Source organism: Pyrus communis, chromosome 8 (genome assembly GCF_963583255.1).
Source record: "Pyrus communis chromosome 8, drPyrComm1.1, whole genome shotgun sequence".
In the NCBI taxonomy this organism is placed as follows: domain Eukaryota; kingdom Viridiplantae; phylum Streptophyta; class Magnoliopsida; order Rosales; family Rosaceae; genus Pyrus; species Pyrus communis.
In genome coordinates this window covers 771,844-796,119 of record NC_084810.1, presented here as the reverse complement: position 1 = coordinate 796,119, position 24,276 = coordinate 771,844, and the positions used below count along the sequence as shown (strand labels likewise).

Below are 24,276 nucleotides of genomic sequence, written 5' to 3'. Positions count from 1 at the left end.
TCAGTGGTAAGTTTACTAAATTTTAAAAAATACTTACGACTCAGTGAAAATTTAACACCGCTATCAAGTAACATATTTTTAATGCCGAACATAGTTTTATAAATTTCTGTGTTTTTCATTCCACTTAATGATTTAAACACGTAAACCGCTAACTTATAGATCTTTGAAGACTTTGAAAGAAACTAAAATAATATATATAATGTTTGAAGCTAATGAAATACTTTAATACAAAACCAAGTAAAATAACATTTTAAAATTCATACGACGAACTCCACTTAATAAGACTTGATTGTTATTGTTCTTATCATTGTGTTGGTTTGATTTATTAAATTCATGTGCTAGAAATAGAGAAGAATGATAAGTTGAACATGGCTCCTAAAATGTACCCCCCCTTTAAAGGATTCATCAATAAAAAGAGAGTTAACTCAAATGGTGTAAAAGAGGGTTTACCCATAAGAAGGTAAACAAAACAAATATCCATCAAACTCAAGGGGCCGGGGTGAAAAAAAAGGACTTAAAATTCAAATCCGTCAAACAAATAACTAAAAGTACAACATCCCCCGTACTGCCACTCCTCTAAACACACAAGAACTCATCATTTTGCTAACTAAAACGATGGACGATGCACGGTTAGATAAAAACACACCCGTAGTAACTTAAGGTGAAAAGGAAAACACGAAACTCCATAACCACGCAAGCTTGGCTGACCCCGTCAAGACCAGTAACGCGAAATTATGTGCTCGTAGTAGCTTCCTTTTTCTCTTCCGAAGTATCAACTCCGGCCTTAATAGCATCCTGCTCTTCGGCGGCCTCATCTTCTGCCTTTGATAGATCTGGATCTACAATAAAAGGACGGGGGAACATTACTGGTAACCAAGACGGAACACGCGACTATTGCTTTACAATCTTTGTGTTATTTTTCATCCAACAAACGAACAGATTAAAGTAATTTTACATGCAGCGATACGCAGGCAAAAAATCCAAAGCAAGAGCTTATTCAAGGTAGAAATGTTTATAAAACGAACTTTGACCCTAAGATTATAAGGCATATGAACATCTTCCCAATGAGATGGTCCGCATCAAAAACCCACCTTAACTCCTACGAACCCGAAACTTAAAGACTGTCTGAGTAGAGTCATCTCCAATCCCCATTCGTTTTTTCACACTCATCAAACATTGTGGAACCCTTAAGCCTATATCGCGGTGTTTTGAATTCTAGACCTAGACTTCCTAATAAGATGTTTATCCTTACTCGGCTTGCCACTAAAGATTAAGCGCTAATAGTCTTCTTACCTTCATCACTATCATCAAAGTCACCCATTCCTCCCATATCGTCACCTCCCATACCGCCGAATTTCTGCATAGTACAATTAGCGTCAGAACAACAAATAGAAACATCAAAACAGTTCAGGTAAGGGAAAACACCAAGAATTAATATTTACTAACCGAGAAATCCATCCCTCCCAAATCCATGTCACCGGGACCTGATCCTGCTGAAAACAAGAAGTGGTATTTTAATAATAAAGTACAACAAACACATTTTTCGTCAAATGAAACAGTCTGAGGAAATGGAACAGAATACGCGAATTGCATACCAGCAGTATCATCGTCCTCATCCACCCATTTGTCCCAATCTACTTTGACATAATGCGGTGTCTTTCCATCTCCACGCAACAGCTTAGGCCACCATTCTGGCTCCGCCTTCTCCACAATACAGAAGATACTCCTCACGCCAACATTTATTTTGCTTTCCTATAACAAAGCGGAATAATCACACAACGAAATAAGAACCCGCATAAGCACTATCATCTCTGAATAATACAAGAGCATCTGTGATTGCACAACCAAATTCTCACCTCCACATTAACCTTATCAAAGAGATCCAGTTTGAGTTCATACTGGTGATTCTCCGCACCAGCACTAGCCGAGAAGCTGAACGTTCCATCTGGTTCAAGCTTAACCTTGGCGTCCTTTGCATCAGGCAAAAGCACGGTAAGGAAAACCTTATCCACCCTTTGCGCCCACTTCACCTCCGGATGACGACTGCGAAAACCAACCATCAATTAGCGAAAAAACTTGCCTCAAATATGCATCATTCGATCGAATATCACCCAAACAAAAACTAAAGTAAAATTCTCAGTGAATTCTTACTGTTTTGTATAAATTTCAGAACCAAATATCAACAGAGCGGTAAGGAAAAAAATCAAAAGGACAAATAAATATCCTTAAATTGGCGAATAATACATTACCAAAACAGGGATTAATATTTAATCACAGGTTTCAATCCAAAAAAAAAAAAAAAAAAAAAAAAACCCAATAAAGCAAAAGATTCCCATATAATATTTTCCATTTCTTGAACCATATTAAACAGCAAAACATGGATTAAATTAAATTAAAAGTATAAATTACTGAGTTTACATGTCTGCAGAGAGCAATCGGAATCAAAAAAATATACAAAAATTGCATATCGACGAAAACAATGGCAGGAATGCAAAGACGACGAAATCAGAGGCCGAAAGCAGAAGAATTGGATAAATTTGAAGAGAAGGAAGAGATTTTTACCTCATGTTTTTGGAGAAAAGGGGGAGAGAGAGAGAGAGAGAGAGAGAGAGAGTAAAACCCTAGAAGCTGGGAACAGAGCAGAGAGCAGAGAAGAACGTGAGTTACAAGAGAGTTTAAAGAGTAAGAGAGATTACGCGATGCTTCTAGACTTGTACGCTTTCTGGGCTTCTCGAACAAGGCCCAAACTCTGTAAAATCAGTCCAGTTGAATGGAGTGGCCCATTAACTCATTTGCAGAGGCCCACTATGTGGTTCTTAATATTTTCATACAAGCTTATGTTAGAGAAATGTCAGAGATACTCGGCCTCCCTCTATCTTCATGTGGTGTTAGGCGTCGGACGGCTAACTATCTCAATTAATCTTTAGGCATTTAAAAATTAAGAAAAAACATCTAACCTAGTCCGCCTAGGTTGCGCCTCTTATTTAGACAGAAAATAGATAACTTTTATTTTGCATTTTAGTTTTTTAATAAGTTGTAAGAGAGACTTGTTTAATACTTGGATAAACACTCATTATATGATTGTTCCCGTATTTTCAATATAAGTAGACACTTATTCATATGTTATATAATAAATTTAATTAAAATTTAAAAAAATCACCTAAGTTCCCACCTAGATACCAAGATGCTAAGCCCTGATCGTTGTCCAACTAACGCCTAGCACAGTTTAAAACCTTGCATGTAAGTCCTCTTGTTGAAGGAGATGGACTCACTTCTCAACTGTCTTCCAAATACAACGCACCTTCTCTCTGTTGGAAAATAATAGATTTAGGATTTGGGCTTAGTCCGTTAGAATTAGGTTTTGTTAGATTCATTAAACAATAAGTTAGTCACGATGTAACCTCTTAGGATTTTGTAGCCGTTTCAGCATTCTCGTTTGTTTAATAATATTCTTATTATTTTGTAATCTTATTTGTTCCACACTCTAATGTTCAACTCTCCCAAATTAAGAGGACTATAGGTCAGTCAAATACAATGCACCTTCAATTCTCCCTTATATTAAAGAAAAAAAAGAGGACATGGACATGGACATTGACATTGACCTACCCCATTTACCAAGTCTATCATCTTCTTGTCTTTGAAGAACTAATAAGCATTTATCTTTATAATTTTTAATTTATCCATTCAAAAGGTGGCTTTTTAAAATGGAATGTCCATCTTTTTCTCACTTTACTCTAAGTTGATCTTATCTTATAAAAGAGTTGTCTTATATTACGCTCGTACTCAATAAGTGTACCAATAACACAACCTATAACACTAAGTTTTATTATACAAGTAGTTAGAAATTTTTTTTTTTAAGTATTAAACCACTTGCAAAATGAAATTTGTTGTGCTCAGTTGTGTTCTCGGTACACTATTTTTTTTTTGGGGGGGGGGGGGGAGGGGGGGGGGGATTGGTTTGGTTTTGAGAAGTTTAGGAAGAGATTTATTACTCTCACTACTAGCGCCAAGGCATACTTGAGCCAAAAGGATTTATGCATGACACCTAATTATCAGTTGTTACCGTTACGTTATGAATTTACAGATCAACATTAAAGAAGACTACTACCAACAGAACTCGAAGCTTGGTGGGACAACGCACAAATATATTTATAATATTTGTTCTCATTACTCGAATTTCATTTAGAAAATTCATTCGTGCGTGGGCGTTGTTTGTTTGGTTTGTCCGTGACGCTTTTTGGCTCTCTTCCCCCTCCGAATCTTTTTCTTTCTCCCTTCACTTTACTAATCTCTTTACTCCATCTTGCACTTCTTCTTCCACCATGAAAAAATTCTTCTCTTTCAAAAGCTCAGCTCTTGCGAAAATGGACGCCTCAGATCACTCCTTCAGAGCTCCCCAATTGATCTCTCACCCTCACTTCGTCCTCCGAGTCTTCTTCCTTCATCATGAAATTTGATTCAACGGTTACAATTATTATAATTTTTAAAGAGACCCTCTGTTTGTAATCGTTGAATCAAATTTTAACGGTCTGAATCATTTGATCATGGGTCTTTGATGGAAGAGATCCGGTCCCGACATTGACCTACCCCATTTACCAAATCTATCATCTACTTGTCTTTGAGGAACAAATAAACATTTATCTTTATGTTTTTTTAATTTATCCATTCAAATGGTGGCTTTTTAAAATGGAATGTCCATCTTGACTCTACTTTGGTCATATCTTATGAAAGAGTTGTCTTATACCGCGTCCGTCCTCAATAAGTGTACCAAGAACATAACCTATAACACTAAGTTTCATTATACCAAGTAGTTATAATTTTTTTTTTTAAGTATTCAACGACTTGCAAAATGAAATTTGTTGTACCCAATCGTGTTCTCGATATACTAAATATTTAGGGGGTTTGGTTTTGAGAAGTTTAGGAAGAGATATGTTACTCTCACTACTAGGGTCAAGGCATATACCCCCATAATCTTGAGCCGGAAGGATTTACGGGTGACACCTAATTATCAGTTGTTACTATATACGTTATGAATTTATGTAAGAATTTACATATCGGCACTAACGAAGATTATTTGTTCTCATTACTCGAATTTTATATTTATAATATTTGTTCTCATTACTCGAATTTTATTTAGAAAAAGGAAACAAAGAACATACAAATTCTACATACTTGGATTGTCTGCTCTCCCCATCCCATATCCTTCACATCCTTTCTTATTTCTGTGGTCACGGTTAAGCCACGTCAACATTTTATATTTCCATTGATTTTTGTTTTATTATTTTTATAAAAAAATCAATATAAAATATTAACGTGACTTAACTATAACTACATAAATAAGAAAGGATGGAAGGGGTATGAGATCCCGGCCCAAATTCTACATGGGTCTTCTCCTTGGCTCTCTTCCCCCCTCCGAGTCTTTTTCTTTCTCCCTGCACTTTACTCCATTTTGCACTCCTTCTTCATCCACCATGAAAAAATGCTTCTCACCTTCAGAAGCTCAGTTCCTGCGAAAATGGACGACTCAGATCACTCCTTCAGAGCCCCCCAATTGATCTCCCACCCTCACTTCGTCTCTCCCCTCAAGCCTCAAGCCTGCTAAGTAATATTAACAATTGACTCATTTATAATTATCCTTAATCTTTTGTTTAGCATTTGATTAGAGATAATTTTTATGATTAGCCTCTGAAAAATCTCGTTGACCCCTTTAAACATTGCCAAAATCCAATACCAGAAAACAAAATTGGGTTTTTTCCGGATCATTTTTTTAGAAAAATAGTTGGATCATTGGTTCCAAAGCTTCGATCTTTTTTTCTTTCTGTTTTTTGATCGTTTCCTTGTGATTTTTCCACAGATTCGTTGAAAAAATGGAGTCCTGTGATTGCATAGAGGCGCAATGGCCCCCAGATGAGCTGCTGGTGAAATATCAGTACATCTCTAATGTGTTCATTGCCCTTGCCTATTTCTCCATTCCCTTGGAGCTCGTATATTTTGTGCAGAAATCCGCTTTCTTTCCGTACAGATGGGTGCTTGTGCAGTTCGGTGCTTTCATTGTTCTTTGTGGAGCAACCCATTTCATAAATGTATGGACTTTTTCTATGCACACCAAAACTGTTGCCATAGTCATGACTGTTGCCAAGGTTTCGTGTGCCGTTGTATCGTGTGCTACCGCTCTAATGCTCGTTCACATTATCCCGGATTTACTAAGCGTCAAGAAACGGGAGCTGTCGCTGAAGAGCAGAGCTGAAGAGCTTGACAAGGAGATGGGGCTTATGCTCACTCAGGAAGAAATAGGAAGGCATGTTAGGATGCTGACTCATGAAATTCGAAGCACGTTGGATCGGCACACTATCTTGAAAACTACCCTTGTTGAGTTGGGTAGAACTTTAGGCCTCCAGGAATGCGCGTTATGGATGCCGTCCAGAACTGGTATGAACCTAGAGCTTTCTCACACTCTGAACTACCATATACAAGCTGGGTCCTCTGTGTCAATAGACCTTCCTGAAGTGAACGAAGTCTTCAATAGTTCTCAAGCGATTCGTATACCATATACCTGCCCACTGGCAAGAATCAGACCACTTGTGGGAAGATATGTGCCACCTGAGGTCGTTGCTCTGCGGGTGCCCCTTTTAAATCTTTCAAATTTTCAAATCAATGACTGGCCGGATGTCTCTGCCAAAAGCTACGCAATTATGGTTTTGATTCTACCCACGGATGGCACCAGAACGTGGCGAGAACATGAACTGGAGCTGGTTGATGTTGTGGCAGATCAGGTGTGTTTTGTTTGACTCTTTTTCTTTCTATTTCACAACGCTTATTTGAAAGGCTAATGTATTAACGACGGATATGTCGCTTGTGTTCCTTATGATTCCTATACACGTACTTAAAGGTTATAACAAGTGTAGTTGGGCGCAGGTAGCTGTTGCTCTTTCACATGCTGCTATTCTGGAAGAGTCTATGCGAGCCCGTAAACAGCTCACGGAGCAGAACGATGCTTTAGATTTAGCTTGGAGAGAAGCAGAGATGGCGATCCATGCCCGCAATGATTTCCTTGCTGTCATGAACCATGAAATGAGGACACCAATGCATGCATTCGTTGCATTGTCTTCTCTTCTGTTAGAGACGGAACTGACTCCGGAAGAAAGGCTTATGATAGAGACAGCGCTAAAGAGTAGCAACCTTTTGGAAACACTTGTTAACGACGTTTTAGATCTTTCTAGACTTGAAGATGATAGCCTAGAATTAGACATTGAAAAATTTAACCTCCATGGAGTTTTCAGAGAGGTAAACTTTCCAGACTCGGGGCTTGAATGTTTACTTTCGAATAATTTGGTTTTCGTGAACTTACATACAAACCTTTTCCAAACTGTAGGTAATGAATTTGGTACAGCCCGTCGCATCTGTGAAGAAGTTGTCTATGACTTTGATTCTATCCCCAGACTTACCTGTGTATGCCGTTGGAGATGAGAATCGGCTGTTGCAAACTATTCTCAACGTTGCCGGTAATGCTGTGAAGTTCACAAAGCAAGGCTATATTTCAATTACAGCGTCTGTTGCGAAATCAGAATCTTCAAGAGACTGGCAACCACCGGAGTTTTATCCAGCATCAACTGATGGGTACTTCTACCTACGAGTTCAGGTCAATTATTGTGCATTTTATCGTTGTCTTTGTATGCTGAGATTGAGACATCTCTTAGTAACTTCGACAGTGAAGCAACGTGATCTAATGGCATTCCTGTTGTTGCAGGTTAAGGATTCTGGCTGTGGTGTTCTCCCAGAAGATATACGTCATCTTTTCACCAAGTTTTCTCAGCCTCGAAATGGATCCAATCGAATAAACAATGGTGCAGGACTTGGACTTGCCATTTGCAAACGGTATAGTTGAAAACTTTCCGATCTTTCACCATTTTGCATCCTGCTTTTGTTTTCTTGCCTATTCATCCAACTTGGTCACCTTATGTTCTGAAATGACTTGGATTAGGTTTGTAAACACCATGGGAGGTCATATTTGGATTGAAAGCGAGGGTATCGACAGAGGGAGTATCGTTGCATTCATCGTCCAACTAGGGATATGCGACAATCATAGTGATACAACAACACACCAGGTCCAGATGCCACCTAAAGGACAAGCAAATTATGGAAGCGGAGATGTCATCGGACACAAACCCGCCTTTAGGGATTGTTTCGGAGTAACTTCGTCGAATGCACGTTATCAAAGAAGTCTTTGAATGCCAGTGGACACACTAATCAATGTTTGATGCTTGGCAGAGATATTAGCTTACCTGGGAATTTTGTTTTAGGATGTTGAGGTTGGAAGAAATTTGTGTGTTTAAAATTGTGAACGTTGTTTGTTACTTAATTAATGGCAATTGTTGCTTAATTAGTGTTAAATCCTAATCCGAATGAGGCAAACCAGGTAATTAGGTTGAAAGAAACCGATATCCTGGACAACTTTAGATAATAAACATAACTAAGATGAATCAGACAACACTGTAAAAATTTTTAAACGAGCATTTCATATTAAATCCGATTGCCAAAATATGTAGTTCCGGGACCAAAAACCGATCAATAGATAAAAGAAACTAATCTTCATACAAAGTACAACGATTTTGAAATCTCTTTCGGCTAGAAAATAGAGTACTGAAGAACAAAACAAACAAACAAACTTGCTCGTCAAAACTAATCTAACCAAGTGAATCAAGGCAAATGGACCATAACAAGTCATCAATCCATCAGTTCTCATAGAGCACTCACTTCTTTGATTTCTTGGATACCCTGCAAGTAAAAGAGAGAACCTAATCAGCAAAAAGCAACACAGACAAGATCAGCAGATAGCATATTAGGGTTTCAAGTAAGGGTACTAACTGTGTCGGTTGAGCTGCAGCTGGGGCAGCGGGTGCTGGTGCTTTCTCTTGAGGTCCCTGAACACATATTAGAATAATCGGCAACGTGAGAATTTCAAATGAATTACAGAATAATCAGTAAACAGATTAAGGTGACAATACCTGAGCCAAGCGTTCCTCTCTCCTAGCGTGCTTCCTCTCCCTGCTAGCCTTGTTCTTTGCCCGCTTAGCCTCAAATTGATCAGACAGAGTCTTCTCTCTGGCCTTCTCAGCCTTTGACTTGTGAATGCTCTCCATCAGCACTCTCTTATTCTTGAAAACATTACCCTTAACTTTCATGTACATGTCATGGTACATGTGCTTGTCAATCTTCTTCGACTCACGGTACTTGCGAAGCAACCTCCTGAGCACACGCATCCTCCTCATCCAAAGGATCTTGGTAGGAAGCCTTGCTTCCCTGGTACCCTTGCGCTTACCTAAAAATTTAAGCAACCGCTCATTAAAATGTGACTTTTAGCTCATTTGGATAAATTCAAACCATATTGTATGTATGATCACCAAAACAACTAAGCCAAAATCACATAGAAAATAGACATACCATATCCAGAGTGACGTCCCTTTCTCTTAGCCTCCTTCATACGACGTGCACGAGAGCGAGAGTGAATCTTGGTCGGCTTCCTGATGATGAAACCATCCTTGACCAACTTCCTTATGTTTTGGCCTGCAATTCAGAATCACACACATTAACAAACAATCCACGAAAAGGCAGAAAGGCCAATAAACATTGGCCTCCCAATACTGTCAACCCAAACATCCACTTGAACAGTTGCAAATCATCGGCGAAACTTCACAAGTAGAAAATACGGGGAAAAGTCACATACAACACAAGTAAAACATACACTATCTCAACACAAAAACATCACATTCATATTCTACACTCTACGACAACAAAGTGCTTTACGCGCCACAACATTATTGCAACACGGAAACATCTCAACAAAATGACCAATTAAAACAACATCCAGATTACAACAATTACACCAATGTTAATTACTGAATACTAATCTGCAGATAATAAAGGGTACCACTCAGGTTAAATCCCGATATCAATTATCCAAAGCTCATGTACTTAAAACTAAAAGTAGATTAAATCTAAACCAAATATATAATCTTTCACATAAACCTAGTTCCAAACAGTTAATAGGCATCTCAAAACTTCAACAACCGTGCACAAATCGTAGAGTAATTACATGTTTAAGTTTTCACGATAGCCAAACAGTGGATTAACGCGGGATTAAAGAAATGGATTAAAAAATAATCAAACGGATTAAGCAGTGCAGGATAAGCAGATCAACAGGAAGGAATAAGAGGAAGAAAATGAAGGGAAAGGAGAAGATGAACGTACGAGAGTTGGCCATGGAGATCTCGCTGACTTCATTGGGGTCGAGCCAGACCTTGCCGCGACCGCACTTGAGGACGCTGGAGGCGAGCCTCTTCTGGAGCTTGAGCGAAACCATCGCCGGCGTCTTACCTCCTTCCTGGTTTTTTTGGCAACTGCTGTGGGCAGAGAGGCTGAGCTTTTGTGGAACACAAGTTTTTATATATCGCTCAACTTTTGCGGTTTTAGAGTTTCGACCTAGGGTTTCGTCATATGACTGGGCCTTATAATTTCATGGGCCTCTTTCTTCTACGCTGTATTATGTGGGCTCTTTAGATGGGTGATCCAGCCCAACAATAAATTCGGAATTTTTTTTTAAGAAAAACTAACGAAAAGTTCAAAAAAAAATTAGTTTTAATGAAAAATGACAAATAAAGGTGTAGTGAATAGTACCAAGAAAGGTAAAAATGTGATTTTTCGGTAAAAGTGAACAATATCGAAAGTGTTTCGTTAAAACTCCCCTTTTTTTACTAGTTTAATTTGAGTGGTTATGTCACTTAGTAGTTAGTACTACGATCTAATAGAATGAGAGGTCTTAGGTTCGATTTTTGTCAAAGGCGAATTTGAACCACGTTATTATTAGCCCATTATAAGGTTAAACCCACCCTCTCCCCCTTAGATAATATCGTTTATTCAAAAAAAAAAATTGAGAGGTTCTTTGTACAACTACATTTTGTGTCTGAACACCCATTAACCATTTAAAATAAAACTCCTCTTATACACATATATAAAATTACCAAGATCTCCAAAATTAAAAAAATTAAAAAAAAACCTCAATGAGACACAAATTTGGTTTTGATTTCTCTTTTCGTTGTCAGTCTTGTGACAACTTGAGATGTTCAACCCTAAACTTATTGTTGTTTAAGTTTGGTTGAGCCCTATCATTTTTTTACACCACACTCCACCGAACGCCCAGAATTACGTGTAGAAGAAGAAAAAAAGTGTGCACAAAGTCGTTTCCTTTTTTGAGTTGCCTTATCCTTTTATGAGTCATAAAAGTGACATCCATGTCCATGGACTGTATAAAATAAAACCCTTGCGTGTTGATATTGCTATGGTTGGTTAAGGAGCTCGCAATGTGGATTAGTTGGCCTAAACAACAATACCTACAATAGTATTAAACCCGGCCTCGTAACCCAACATATCCGACCTCATCTGCCCAAGTAGCCAACAAAAATTTCAAATGCATGAGGAATGATGCTGTCCCGGATCATTTTCTGCACGGCGGTTCTGTTGGCGACACTGGCAGTAATCCTTTTGGCTTTGTTCTCGCCACTACCCAAAAGGAAGCCGTCGCCGCCGTGGCTCGACCTTTCCTTATACATTCAACAACCACACAATAACAACAACAACATTGCAGGCTCAAATAACGCTGGAAAACAACCGCAACCGGACAGCAGCGGAGGAGCGTTCATCTTCCACCGGATGCTCACCGAGGGACCCGAGAACACTTCCCGTGTGGTGGGGAAAGCGCAGGGATTCATAATCCCCGTGGAGCACTTTGCCAACTCGGGATTCAACATAATCTATCTGACCTTCCACACGCCTCAGTATTCTGGCAGCCTCAGCGTGGAGGCCAAGCATGTTTCGCGCCAAGGCACGGAGGAGCTTACGGTGATGGGGGGAACGGGGTCGTTTGCTTTTGCGAGAGGAGTTGCCGTTTTTGCTCAGACAACTGATCAGGATGATCAGCAACCGTCATCGGGGAATGGGGTGGATTATGCCACTTATCATGTAAAGTTGCAGCTTAGATTTCCCAACCAGTCTCGGACAGTTTTAGGATGAAACTCTCATGTGCACAGCACAGGTTTTGTTTTTGTAATATTTTCTCTGTAATACGTATTGATTAACAATAATAATTATTTCTTGACAGGAGAGACAAATATCTAACAATGTTATGGCAATTTAGTAAACAATATATATATTGTTTTTTGGATAAATTAGGTTCACATCTCTTATTTCTCATTCTCATCAATTGAAATCTTATTTCTTTTTCGTTTTTGATCCGGGTCTCTTGGCTTTTCTTCATGTCATTATATGAATATTAACTTAACTATTTACAAGTCTTTATATGTCAATTTAAAAGTGAAAAATTATTAATCATTTTCAAATATAATCTTTTTAGTATTTTTTTTCTTCATATATTTCTATTTATAATTTGTATCCTTGTTTTTAATTTATGCGAATATTCTTTTTAGTTTTAATAAGTACCCATAAATTTGAATTTTAATATGTACCCATATTTGCAGTTTAATTTGTACCCATAGTTTTGATTTTTAATATGTACCCATATTTTTAATTTAATTTGTACCAATATTTTTTTTTTTATGAACGTACCCATGCTAATTATATGTGTTTATTTTATGTTTTAAAATATATCAATACTTATTTCTTGCACTATATTAATAATTACGCAGGTACTTTTTTTTTTTTGCTAGAACTATGTGAAGAACAAATTACTCTATTCTTGATTTTTAAGTAATTGTTATATTTGTAACAGTATTATTTGGATTTGTTTAAATTTCATAATTTGTGGGATATTGAATGCATAAATGCATGAATTTTTTATTTTTTATTTTTTTGTCAAACATAAATGCATGAGTTAAATCCCTTAAATGATGCTAGGGACCTTGATCAAACTATTTAAACAAATTACACTTCATTCTAACAACTAGGTTGATTAGAGACAGGAACCAAAATGACTTTTTTTTTTTTTTTTTTTTCCCTTCACATCCTAGTAACCCTATCAGTTGTCTCTATTTTTTCCTCTCACCTCTCTTTCATCCATGTTTTTTGCCAAATAAGATTAACTTTAGTGACAAAATAGTTATCCAGAAACAGTAACTAAAGATATGAACAATCTCTTCAACGATTAAGAATCGTTTGAAGTTCGCCACCAAAAAAACTTTACCGACGAGCGGGCCACATAATCGTCCAATCAAAAGACACATCGAGGCGGACCAGTCTCGAGTGGGTGAGCTCGAGTTGCCCGGGGGTGGTGTTGGGGTGTGTGGTGGGCTGGAAGGCAGCCCAACCGAGTCCAATCCAATATCAGGCCCATCCAGCAATCGCGTGTTTGGTAGTGTAGTACAACAGAAGAAACAGACAAGTAGTACAAAGGGACGTACAAGTTTGCAAAAAGGCCGCAACTGTGGGCGCGCACTGGAACTGGAAAACCACGCGCCTCCTAAAGTGGAAATAAATCGTGTTTTAATTAATAATAATAATAATAATTCTTTTGAGAGAGCGAAACAGGAAATTTGAAAACAACGGCGCCGCCGCAACGGGGAGGAATGGAATGGGATTCACCGACAAATTGTGCGCTATTATGTATTTTAAGTTCCTCATATGGCTAAGCATTTTTGCGGTTTAACACAACGTGCAGGACGTTTTTTAAGTTTTTTAAATAATGGTGTTGGAACGTCGCGATTGATTTGAAATACAGGTGAAATTGGAATTTATATGACCTTTTTTTTCTGTTCTTTTTCTTTTTTAATTAGAAGGAAGAATTGTTTATAGTATCCCTAAATGAAATGCTAAAATGTACACATCAGTTATAACAGTAAAAAAAGACCATACTAATAGTGCCAAATTCTATGTGACAATGACATGTATTGGTAGCAAAAAAGGTTGATATCAAATTTGATAGCAGTTATAAATGTTTTTTTATTAATTATTAATTAGTTTAATCATTTATTATAATTAATGTTGAATTAACCGATGCAATTATCCTACTTATTTCTTATTTTCAATCAAGAAATGTGAACATATTACTGATTAAACTTTAAATGTTATTTATTAAATTTTAATTAGTTTAATAATTTATTTTATAAAATAATAATTTAATTTGATATATCGGTTAGAAAACAAAACTTTAAAAGATGTCAAAATGCCACATAAGCTGTCAAAATTTGATATCTACTTTGGAGAGGGTCTTAGGACTATACATAATCAAAGAGAATGATTAGAAACAAAATTGAATAATTTAAAGAGAGTTGCAATTGTCTTTGGGTAATTAAGAACAAACTAATTAAACATAAAACACCTACAATTCAGATTAATCAGGAAGAAACCAATGATCAAAGTCATCAATTTCCCCTGACCAACTCAATTTACAACCATCAAAATTAAAACAAAACTAATAAAAGCAGATAACATTAATCACAGGGAAGCAGGAACGTCATCGTCGTCATCGAAGCTCCAGAGATCATCACCAAGGGCGCTCTCCTGAGGCGGAGGATTCTGAGGAGCCGCCGTGGACTGCCCATCCAGATACGGAATCTGATAGAACTTCATCATGCTCTCATACGCCATTAGCTCCTCGGAAAGCTTCTGCACTTCGTCCTTTTCCATTCTTGCAATCGGCTCCAAGCTGCGTTTCCCTTCTTGAGTTTCCTCCACTTCTGTCAGCTCAGCTCGGCCGTGACAACCGCCGCTCCCGATCTGATTGCAACCCAGAAAGCCCGTTGAGGAGAAAGCGCCATCTGAACCAGACACAGAGTTTTCTTCCCCGGAAACAACAATTGGGTCGGTGTTCACATTAGCCATGGAGTTAAACTCAATCGACATGGAATTGGAGGGAAATGTCGCAATCTGGTTCAGATCATACCCAAATCCCAAATCAAAGCTTTTGGGTTGATACGGATTAGGATTTGGGTTTCTCAGATACGTCTTGGCGGGGAGGTGGTCGTCTTCGTTGGGGAAATTGACCTTGGCTTTTTTGCCGCGGATTTTGCGAGCCTCCCTGTCGTAAGCTCGGGCCGCCTCCTCGGCGGTGTTGAAGGTACCGAGCCAAACTCGAACCCCTTTTCTGGGATCACGAATCTCGGCGGCCCATTTGCCCCACGGGCGCTGCCTGATGCCTCGGTACAGGTTCTTCCTCTGCCTCTTAGCTGGCTTCTCTTCTTGCACATCACCTGTTTGTGAAAAATCCCCAGTCACAAACCGAACGAAAATTCTCATCTTTTAACTCGCAGAAAAACAACATACGGCTGAAAAAAGAGCGTACCTGAAATGGGTTGGGGTAATTTACGCGGAATTGAGTCGGTGCGATTAACTGGGGTGGGATTGCAGTCGAAGAAAGTGTCGGGATCGAACTTGGCGAAGGGAGAGTCAGGCCATATGTCAGAGGCGGTGACACGACGGCGACTGTCGCGAGGGATGAACTTAGCGATTATAGCACCACCGCACATTCTCGAAATCGAAAAACTTGTGTGAATTAACTCTGAGAGATGAACTGAAAATTGAGGGGGGGAGGAGAGAGAGAAAGAGAAGGGTTTTAACGGATGAGTGAGAAAGGAGGAGGGGAGGGGGGGTTTTGTACGAAGAGAAATGGACACTGTTTGCTATTTTGTATTAATTACTTGACCTTTTGTGGAACTTTCGTTGGATTTCACCGAACCCTTATTAAATTCGTTACCATAAATCTTATTGGGCCTTGCGTGGCTGGCAAGCTTCTCGGACCTTCTCTTTTGAGTCCAGCTGGCCCTAATGGGAGAGCAATGGTACCTACTTATGTGAAAATCTGCCTTCGTAAGTTGAAATGTGACTAATTATTTGGCGGCGGAAGGAGACTTAAAATAGGAATTTTCTATCAATTTTCTGTCATCTCGCAATTTAACGTCAATTTTAATGTTAATATTACAAAAATTATGCTAAAAATATGAGGTGACAGATAGTTCGTAGAGAGTCTCATTTTTTAAAGAGTTCATTTAGTATTCTCAAGGTTTTTTATGATTAAACTCTACATCTTGTAATATGTGGTGAAGTTGGGAGACAATATCAGAAAGATCAAATGATTGATGGTGGACAATCTGAAGAACCGCTTATATCGATTTTAAATCTCAGAAACCAAAATGAGCAGTTTCGATAACCTCATAAATCATTTTGGCTAAAGAAATCTTTTCTGAAATAATAAATGTTGAGTAAAAGTTTGAATGGGTATGTTCTACTTTGAAACAAGTGGAGTATCTTTAACTCAAGTTGTTGATAAGTTGGTGGATATATGCATATAATATAATTAAACATTAGAGGAAATAGTGAGTGATGCAAGTAAAGCCAGTTTTGAAACCGCTGAGCACATCGTATGAATATTCTAACGTCTAAGTGGTGGGCATAATCCGTCATTTGTTTTGGAGGTGGACAGTTGGTAACAAGTCACTGTTATCTATCTCTTTCTGGTCCAGAAAGGCTAAAGGAAATTCTACACTATCCATAACTACAGTCAGGCAAACTCACAAACTCGGTGTATTGAACCCCGGACCTCCCACATCCATCATCCATCTCATCCATTTTGGCTTGTTTAAGTGACAATTAACAACTAATAAGGGAAAACTTCAAAGCTGTTTTGTTTGTTTGTTGTTTGTGTTTGAATTCAACGGTAAAAATTGCCTTTTGGACTGCCAATATTGCAATATCTGAATTAGTCCACACCACTTCGTGTTCGTCGAGTCTTATTTGACATTACAAATTTACATTAATTTAATGTAATCTTTTTGTCACTTTCGCTACAAGTAGATTGTATTTTATGTTTCAAGTTTGCTTGATGTCGTCTTGACTTTTGCAAAATAGAGAACCGTGTTAGTTTGTGGTGCCTTTTTATGTTTGTTTACTGTCGATAATGCATCGAGCATCCAGTTGGTACAAATATAAGTGATATGCTAAAAACTATAATCCCAATTGTGTAGTAATTGATGGGAAGTGAAAGATTGAGGAAAAATCCACAAAAGTTATCATAAAATTTACTTTTAGGTTGTTTTTCGACTTTTTAAAATTCATGTTGGATATGGGTCTTGCCAACATGTTTTATTAGTTTTTCTATTTTGGGCTTAAGTACTCAATAAAAAATATTTATATGATTCATAATGATAAGACCGTTTTTAGATGATTTATAATATTTTGTTAATGCCCATAAAAATTAGGAATGTATTATTGGTACTACAAAAATTTTATTCTACACTCCTCACAAATGTATTTTTCTTTCCTAATATAAAAAGTTTGGAGTGTAGAATGAGATTTTTGGAGTGTTAATAACAATTCCCAAAAATTATTGCGCTAAAACTCAATGATCACATTATTCACTTAAATTTTGAGCTAATATGTTCTCACGGTTTTAATTGATTTTGGAAATTTCAATATAAAATATATTCTTTTTCTTTTCAGCGTAACCTTAAGCTTCTTAAATTCATGTAGGACATTTTGAAGATGTTCTAGCTAGGTTTTGGCACCCACTATTATGTCTTATTAATTTTTATTCTTTTGACTTACATAGTTAGTAAAAAAAAAATACTTATGTGAGTTAATAAATGCTTGTTATATTAACATCCTACAAATTATTGAATAAACTCCACATATGCTTTTTCAATGAAAAATTATCTTAATACACCCCACATATTTCCCCATAATACTCTCACACCTCACATTCTCAATATACACTTTACATTTTCTACATACGTCGCATATTTTCTATACACCCCACATTTCTCAAATCTTATAAAGCTTTTAATTTGGACAAAAAATGCCGATTGGAATTTTGACAAAAGATGTCGTCTTGGATTTAAAGCATAGGTGGGTTGTTTTCAATTCCACTATTAAAACTCATGTCGTTTGTTTTTAATATTTGGTGGTAATTTTAGGTGCTTAATTCTTCATGTAATGTGATCCCTAAAAGATGAATATGAACATAGAAGCTTGAATAACGCAGCAAAAACAAGATTAAATAATTATCGATGTCGTCAAAATCACTAAAACAATAAAAAATATGAAGTCTTACCTCATGTGAAGCTTCCGAAACATCGATTTCTTGTTTCATTCGTCAAAAATAATTTTTCTCAATCAATATGTTTGTAGTTTCATTGGTTAGGGTTTTATTCAACAATGGAGGGTCAGAGGGATTTTGGTAGTTGAAGAAGATAAATAATACGTTAAAAGTGATTTTGGGTGTATTTAGAAATTTTTTTTAACCTAATAAGGTCAAAATTGACACACCCCAACCGAAATCAAGGCGTGCTGGCTGTCACGCATTGATTTCAGTCGGGGTGTGTCAGTTTGGTATCAAAGCATAGAAAACTTAAGTGCAGTCCAGAAGAAGAAAACTAATTACACAACATCCAAAGGTGATCCAGCATGCCTTGATTTCGGTCGGGATGTGTCAAAAATTGCCATTGCATAGTAGGGTAAATAAGTCATTTAATATTAAATTTAAATATGAGGTGCATTCAACATTTTGTGGAGTGCTAATATAAAAAGCCTTAATAAATGGTAAGACCGCTTTTAAGCATTATAACATTTTTCTTAATGTCGTACTGATAATATTTTGTGGAAACTCAACATAATCATTTTTCATTAAAATTGCGAGATAATAGTAATAATATTCACGATATTTTTTTAATAGGATTTGTGAATTTCTACAAAAACCAACACAAAACCTATTATTTTCATGCAACAATTTAAGTGCTTTGAATTCATGTATAACATTTGGGAGATGTTGAATATTTCAAGAATATATTCATATATTTGTTGGTTGAAAAGTTGGGTATATGCCTAACCGTTGCCTCTCTTCGAGTGAAGCATTGCAGCATGTGGCATCTACAATATATATATATATATATATATATATATATATATATATATGTTATATATGTTATATAATATATATACATAATATATTGGTGCTACATTGTGCAGAATGTGTGTACGAAAATGATGGTACCAAAAGGTTGGATTTAATTCAACCTTGTATCTTTTGGTTGAACTACAACTTTTGGTTAAAAGACATGATGCTTACTCAAATTGTATGAGTAGAATTAAAAGATATAAATAATCAATATTTATTTTCTGAAAATTCCAAATAAAAGACATGTCTTTTGGGTCAACACTATTAAGAAGGGTTGTATATCTTCAACTAAAATGAAAGGACTCAATGAACAGGTGTTTTAATGCCTATAAATACCTATTATGGCATAATGTTTCATACACAATTTTCAAAAATTTGTTTCTACATTCCTTACTCTCTTTTCTCTCCATCACATTCATTCAATTTCTTTCTAGTTATTCCTAAGGGAATACAATTCAGTTTTGCTAATCGAACATTCCATACTTTGTTGTATCCTGGAAGTGACTTGCTAAGAACCCTTTAGCAAACTCATTCGAGTGGGGCCAAATAACACTTTAAGGAAACGATTTAAGTCGTACCTTAAAGTCATCATTCGGATTATTCTCTATGTTTCTATATTTACTCTAACAATCTTAAAGTGTTATTTTCATCATGGAGAACAAGTTTGATAGCATGGCTTTGAAGATTATCAATCAAGATGTTTACAAGCTAGACAAATTTGATGGATCAAACTTCACCCGATGGAAGGATAAGATGCGTTTCATGCTTACTTTTCTAAATGTCATTTATGTGTTGGACCTGAAATTGGAGCATATTCGTGAACCAAGTGACGAAGACTCGGACAAAAGAGTTGCCGATTGAAAGAAGCGTGAAGAAGATGAATTGGTATGTCGAGGACACATCTTGGGCACATTATCTGACTGCTTATATGATATGTACGCACACATTCAATCTCCAAAGGAAATATGGGAAGCACTCGAACACAAGTACACAACAGAGAAAAGAGGTACCGATAAATTTTTAATGTTCAAATATTATGAGTTCACTATGTTTGATAACAAACTCATACTAGACCAAGTTCATGAATTATTGGTCTTGGTCTCAAAGCTTCGTGAGCTTAAAATAGTTATTTCGGATCCTATGATAGTTGGGGCTATTATTACCCCAAATATGGAATAATTATAGAAAGAAACTTCTACACATGGTGGAAGATATTAGTTTGGAGGATTTGCAAAAAGGGTATTCAAATTGAAGAAGAAACTCGAAATTGTGATAAGAATTTTGCAAATCAAGGTTTCTCCAAAGTTCACATTGTCGAAGGAAACAAATACAAAAAGAACTTCAAACTCAAAATTGACAAAGGGAAATTTAAAAAGACCAATTCCAACAAGAATCAAAAGAATGCAAATGGTGTCTGCTACCATTGTGGAAAGAAAGGTCATTACATTCGTAATTATAGACACAGAAAAGTAAGTGAGGAATATACCAATAAGACCAATAGCGGAAATATGGTGGACAACTTTGGAATTGATAACATTGTTGTAATGGTATCAATGATGCATATTGGCATGATTACCGAACTGAATATGGCAGCGGCAATAAAATCCTTTGATTGGTGGCTCGACTTAGGAGTTACTATACATGTGTGCAATGATAAGGCACAATTCATGACATATGAAGCATCAACGGACAATCAAGAGGTTTTAGTAGGGAATCATAATTCCACCAAAGTTCTATGAAAAGGAACCGTTGAACTTCAGTTTACTTGTGGGAAGAAATTGACGTTGCTTAATGTACTGTATGTTCCAAAAATTAGAAAGAGTCTTGTGTCTATAAATTTATTATGTAAAAACAGTATAAAGACTGTTCTAGAGTCCGACAAGTTAATAATGTCGAAAAATGGAATGTTTGTTAGGAAGGGGTATTCTTGTAATGGGGTGTTCAAACTAAGTATTAATAATAAAGTGAATTCTTCTGCGTATATTGTTGAATCTTCCTCTCATTTATGGCATTTACGTTTAGCACATACAAATTTTAGATCTTTAAAATACATGCACATACTTGGTTTAATTGCTTGCAATGATGATTATAATGATAAATGTGAAACATGTATTCAATCGAAAATGACTAAGAAACATTTTCCAACTGCTGAAAGAAATACAAATTTATTAGACTTAATACTTTCTGACATATGTAAATTTAATGTTGTTTTAACAAGAGGAGGAAAAATATATTTTACATTTATAGATGATTGTTCTAAATTCACTTATGTTTATTTATTGTCTAATAAGGATGAAGCCTCTTAATGTTTTAAGCGCTATAAAACTGAAGTTGAAAACCAAAAATGAAGGAAAATTAAATGTCTTTGTAGTGATAGAGGTGGTGAATATTTTTTACATGAATTTGATATTTTTTGTGAAGAACATGGTGTTATACATCAAAGAACTGCACCTTATACACCACAACAAAATGGTTTTGGCAGAGAGAAAAAATAGGACACTCACTGAAATGATTAATTCTATGATGATTAATGCTAATACTCCAAAATATTTATGGGGTGAAGCATTGTTTATTGCATGTTATATACACAATAGAATTACATCTACGAAGACACATGTGTCACCATATGAAATTTGGAAAGGAAGAAAACCAAATTTGTCATATTTGAAAGTATGGGGTTGTGTAGCATTTTACAAGGCACTGAACCCTAAGAGATCCAAGTTGGGTCCAAGAGGAATTAAAAGCATATTGTAGAATATGCAAAAAATTCAAAGGCATATAGGTTACTTAATTTAGACTCAAATACAATAGTTGAGTCTAAAGATGTCAAATTTATAGAAAATAAATTCTATAACAACTACTCAATGTCTGGAAAAGAGAATGATCAAACATTTTTCTCTAATCCGGCTAGTAGTCATTCTCAAGGTGAGAAAAGAAAATAGTCTGAAACTGTTAATAAACCAAGGAAAAGCCAAAGAGTAAGAAAAGAAAAGACTCTAGACTCTGATTTTATTTCATCTCAATCTATTGTATTTTTAGTCAAAGGAAATAAAACAAAGGTTCTTTAAAAAATACCCATATTGTTGAATGTTGAGGATGATCCTAAAAGTTTAAGCGAAGCAATGACTTCAAGAGATACAACCTTTGGGAAAGAGGTTATAGATGATGAATTTGAATCATTGATATCTAAGCAGACATGGCTTTTAGTAGACTTACCTCAAGGATCAAAAGCAATAGGTTGTAAGTGGGTATTTAGAAGAAAATACAATACAGACGGGTCTATTCAGACATATAAAGTCAGGCTGGTTGCCAAAGGTTTTAAGCAAAAAAAAGGAATAGACTATTTCGATACATATGCACCAGTAGCTAGGCTCATATCAATTAGAATATTGTTTGCATTGTCATCCTTATATAATTTGCATGTGCATCAAATGGATGTGAAAACGACTTTTTTAAATGGTGATTTAGATGAATAAGTCTATATGGAACAATCAGAAGAGTTTGTTCTCCCTGTGAATGAAAAGAAGGTTTGTAAATTAGTAAAGTCATTATATGGATTGAAGCAAGCACCAAAACAATGGTATGAAAAGTTTGATTTTGTCATTTTATCATATGAATTTAGACATAACAGTGCTGATAAATGCATATACTCTAAATTCACAAATGATTATGGTGTTGTTATATGTTTATATGTCGACGACTTGCTAATTTTTGGTACAAGCATGAAAGGTGTATCTGAAGCTAAAGAGTATCTAAATTCAAAATTTAAGATGAAGGACTTGAATGAAGTAGATACTATTTTAGGAATTAAAGTAAAGAAGCATAGTAGGGGTTACGCTTTGTGTCAGTCACATTATATAGAAAAATTGCTTCTTAAATTTAAGCATCTACAAATAAAAGAAGTAAATACCCCTTATGAACCTAGTGAAACTTTGCATAATAATTCTGGTAAGTCCGTTGCATAGCTTGAGTATGCTAGTGTAATCAGAAGTTTAATGTATGTCATACATTGTACTAAGCTAGATATTGCATTTGCAGTAAGCAAACTTTCTAGATACACTAGTCATTCAGGTACTGTTCATTGGAAAGCAATAAATAGAATTTTTGGTTATCTTACAAGAACTAGTAACCTGAGTTTAATTTACTCTGAGTTTCCAGCAGTACTTGAAGGATATTCAGATGCAAGTTGGATAACAAATGCTAATGATAATAAGTCTACATCAGGGTGGATTTTTACAATTGCCGGAGGAGCAATATCTTGGGATTTGAAGAAGCAAACATGTATAGCACATTCAACTATGGAATCTGAATTTATAGCATTAGCAGCAGCAGGTAAAGAAGCGGAATGGATTAGAAATTTATTATTGGAAATAGAGTTGTGGCCACAACCAATGCCATCCATTTCTTTATACTGTGATAGTGATGCTACTTTGTCTAGATCATACAACAAGTTATACAATGGAAAGTCTAGACATATTAGTTTGAGACATGAATATGTCAAACAATTAATAACTGATGGAGTTATTAATATTATTTATGTTAAATCAAGTAATAACTTGACGGATCCGTTAACGAAAGCACTTTCAAGAGCTTTGGTAGTTAGTACATCTAGTGGATGAGGCTAAAACCCTTTACTGAAAATTAGCCACTAATAATGGTAACCTGACTTTGTCTAGAACATCACTAGTTTAAAAGTTTAATGAGTAATAAAAAGTTATTGTTAAGTGGTTGTGAAAACACTGAAAATTAATATATAGTTCATTCCAGGATGATCAGTGCAAGACTGCTACGTTTAGGAGGATGAGTTTTATCTCTTAATGAGGTTATTTGTAGTTATGTCTATAGTAGTAGGGACATGGGAAGGAACCTCACCTATACGAACATAAAAAGTGGTGCCGCTTCTACCAAGAGTTGGGTTTTCTCTTTAAATGTTCATGAAATCAGGATGAAGCACAATGCCATAATAGTGCTTAATTAATTCAGAAATTTCTTTAAGGAAATAAGACATAGTCATGTGTGTAGTTGTTTCGGTTTTAACATAAGAATATGTGGTTTTAACTTAGGTTAGCATCACATTTGTTATAACTTTGAATTACTTGCACTAATTAAAGGTTTAATTCGAAAGACACATTCATTGTCTGCATGATTATATCGGTATGCTTGTGATTAATTATAAAAAGAGAATTATTGTAATACTATTGTAGACATCGAAATTTCGGTGAAATGAATGTTAACCAATAATTAAAATTTCAACGCTTACGTGTCACATAAATTTTACATGTAGCGTGTGACTCAACGAAAAATCGAAATAAATTGGAAAGGTCATCAAATAGGACACGTGTCAATATCTGGCAGAAATGATTTATTTCATCTGATTATTT

General features: G+C 36.1%; 5 protein-coding genes across 7 annotated transcripts; 2 read left to right on the top strand and 3 right to left on the bottom strand.

Moving 5' to 3' along the window:
• Nucleotides 1–502: 502 nt before the first annotated feature.
• On the bottom strand, nt 503–2,665 carry LOC137741894 (uncharacterized protein OsI_027940). 2 transcript variants are annotated; one of them, XM_068481592.1, is made up of 6 exons: nt 2,563–2,665; nt 1,857–2,043; nt 1,596–1,752; nt 1,447–1,493; nt 1,294–1,357; nt 503–839 (listed from the first exon to the last, which is right to left on the bottom strand). In XM_068481592.1, exons 1-6 carry the CDS (start codon nt 2,565–2,567, stop codon nt 733–735), a joined length of 567 nt encoding a protein of 188 aa, XP_068337693.1. In that variant the 5' UTR covers nt 2,568–2,665; the 3' UTR covers nt 503–732. The 2 variants fall into 2 exon arrangements, with proteins under 2 accessions (XP_068337693.1, XP_068337694.1); XM_068481593.1 differs by having other exon boundaries at nt 1,447–1,490.
• A 2,711-nt stretch (nt 2,666–5,376) lies between these two features.
• LOC137742012 (probable ethylene response sensor 1) lies at nt 5,377–8,391 on the top strand. Of its 2 annotated transcripts, none has more exons than XM_068481744.1 (6): nt 5,377–5,593; nt 5,855–6,773; nt 6,916–7,284; nt 7,373–7,639; nt 7,748–7,875; nt 7,982–8,391. In XM_068481744.1, the coding sequence occupies exons 2-6, from the start codon at nt 5,868–5,870 to the stop codon at nt 8,226–8,228; spliced, it is 1,917 nt and encodes a 638-aa protein (XP_068337845.1). In that variant the 5' UTR covers nt 5,377–5,593; nt 5,855–5,867; the 3' UTR covers nt 8,229–8,391. The 2 variants fall into 2 exon arrangements, with proteins under 2 accessions (XP_068337845.1, XP_068337844.1); XM_068481743.1 differs by having other exon boundaries at nt 5,377–5,602.
• Nucleotides 8,392–8,499: 108 nt separating this feature from the next.
• Nucleotides 8,500–10,433, bottom strand: LOC137742015 (large ribosomal subunit protein eL19x-like). Its single transcript, XM_068481746.1, has 5 exons — nt 10,249–10,433; nt 9,442–9,564; nt 9,006–9,319; nt 8,866–8,921; nt 8,500–8,775 (listed from the first exon to the last, which is right to left on the bottom strand). The coding sequence occupies exons 1-5, from the start codon at nt 10,358–10,360 to the stop codon at nt 8,751–8,753; spliced, it is 630 nt and encodes a 209-aa protein (XP_068337847.1). The 5' UTR covers nt 10,361–10,433; the 3' UTR covers nt 8,500–8,750.
• Nucleotides 10,434–11,352: 919 nt separating this feature from the next.
• On the top strand, nt 11,353–12,166 carry LOC137741302 (dirigent protein 6). Its single transcript, XM_068481025.1, has one exon. It carries the CDS (start codon nt 11,476–11,478, stop codon nt 12,064–12,066), a length of 591 nt encoding a protein of 196 aa, XP_068337126.1. The 5' UTR covers nt 11,353–11,475; the 3' UTR covers nt 12,067–12,166.
• A 2,096-nt stretch (nt 12,167–14,262) lies between these two features.
• Nucleotides 14,263–15,591, bottom strand: LOC137742014 (ethylene-responsive transcription factor ERF073-like). The gene is made up of 2 exons (XM_068481745.1): nt 15,290–15,591; nt 14,263–15,197 (listed from the first exon to the last, which is right to left on the bottom strand). The coding sequence occupies exons 1-2, from the start codon at nt 15,471–15,473 to the stop codon at nt 14,443–14,445; spliced, it is 939 nt and encodes a 312-aa protein (XP_068337846.1). The 5' UTR covers nt 15,474–15,591; the 3' UTR covers nt 14,263–14,442.
• Between the last annotated feature and the right edge of the window lie 8,685 nt (nt 15,592–24,276).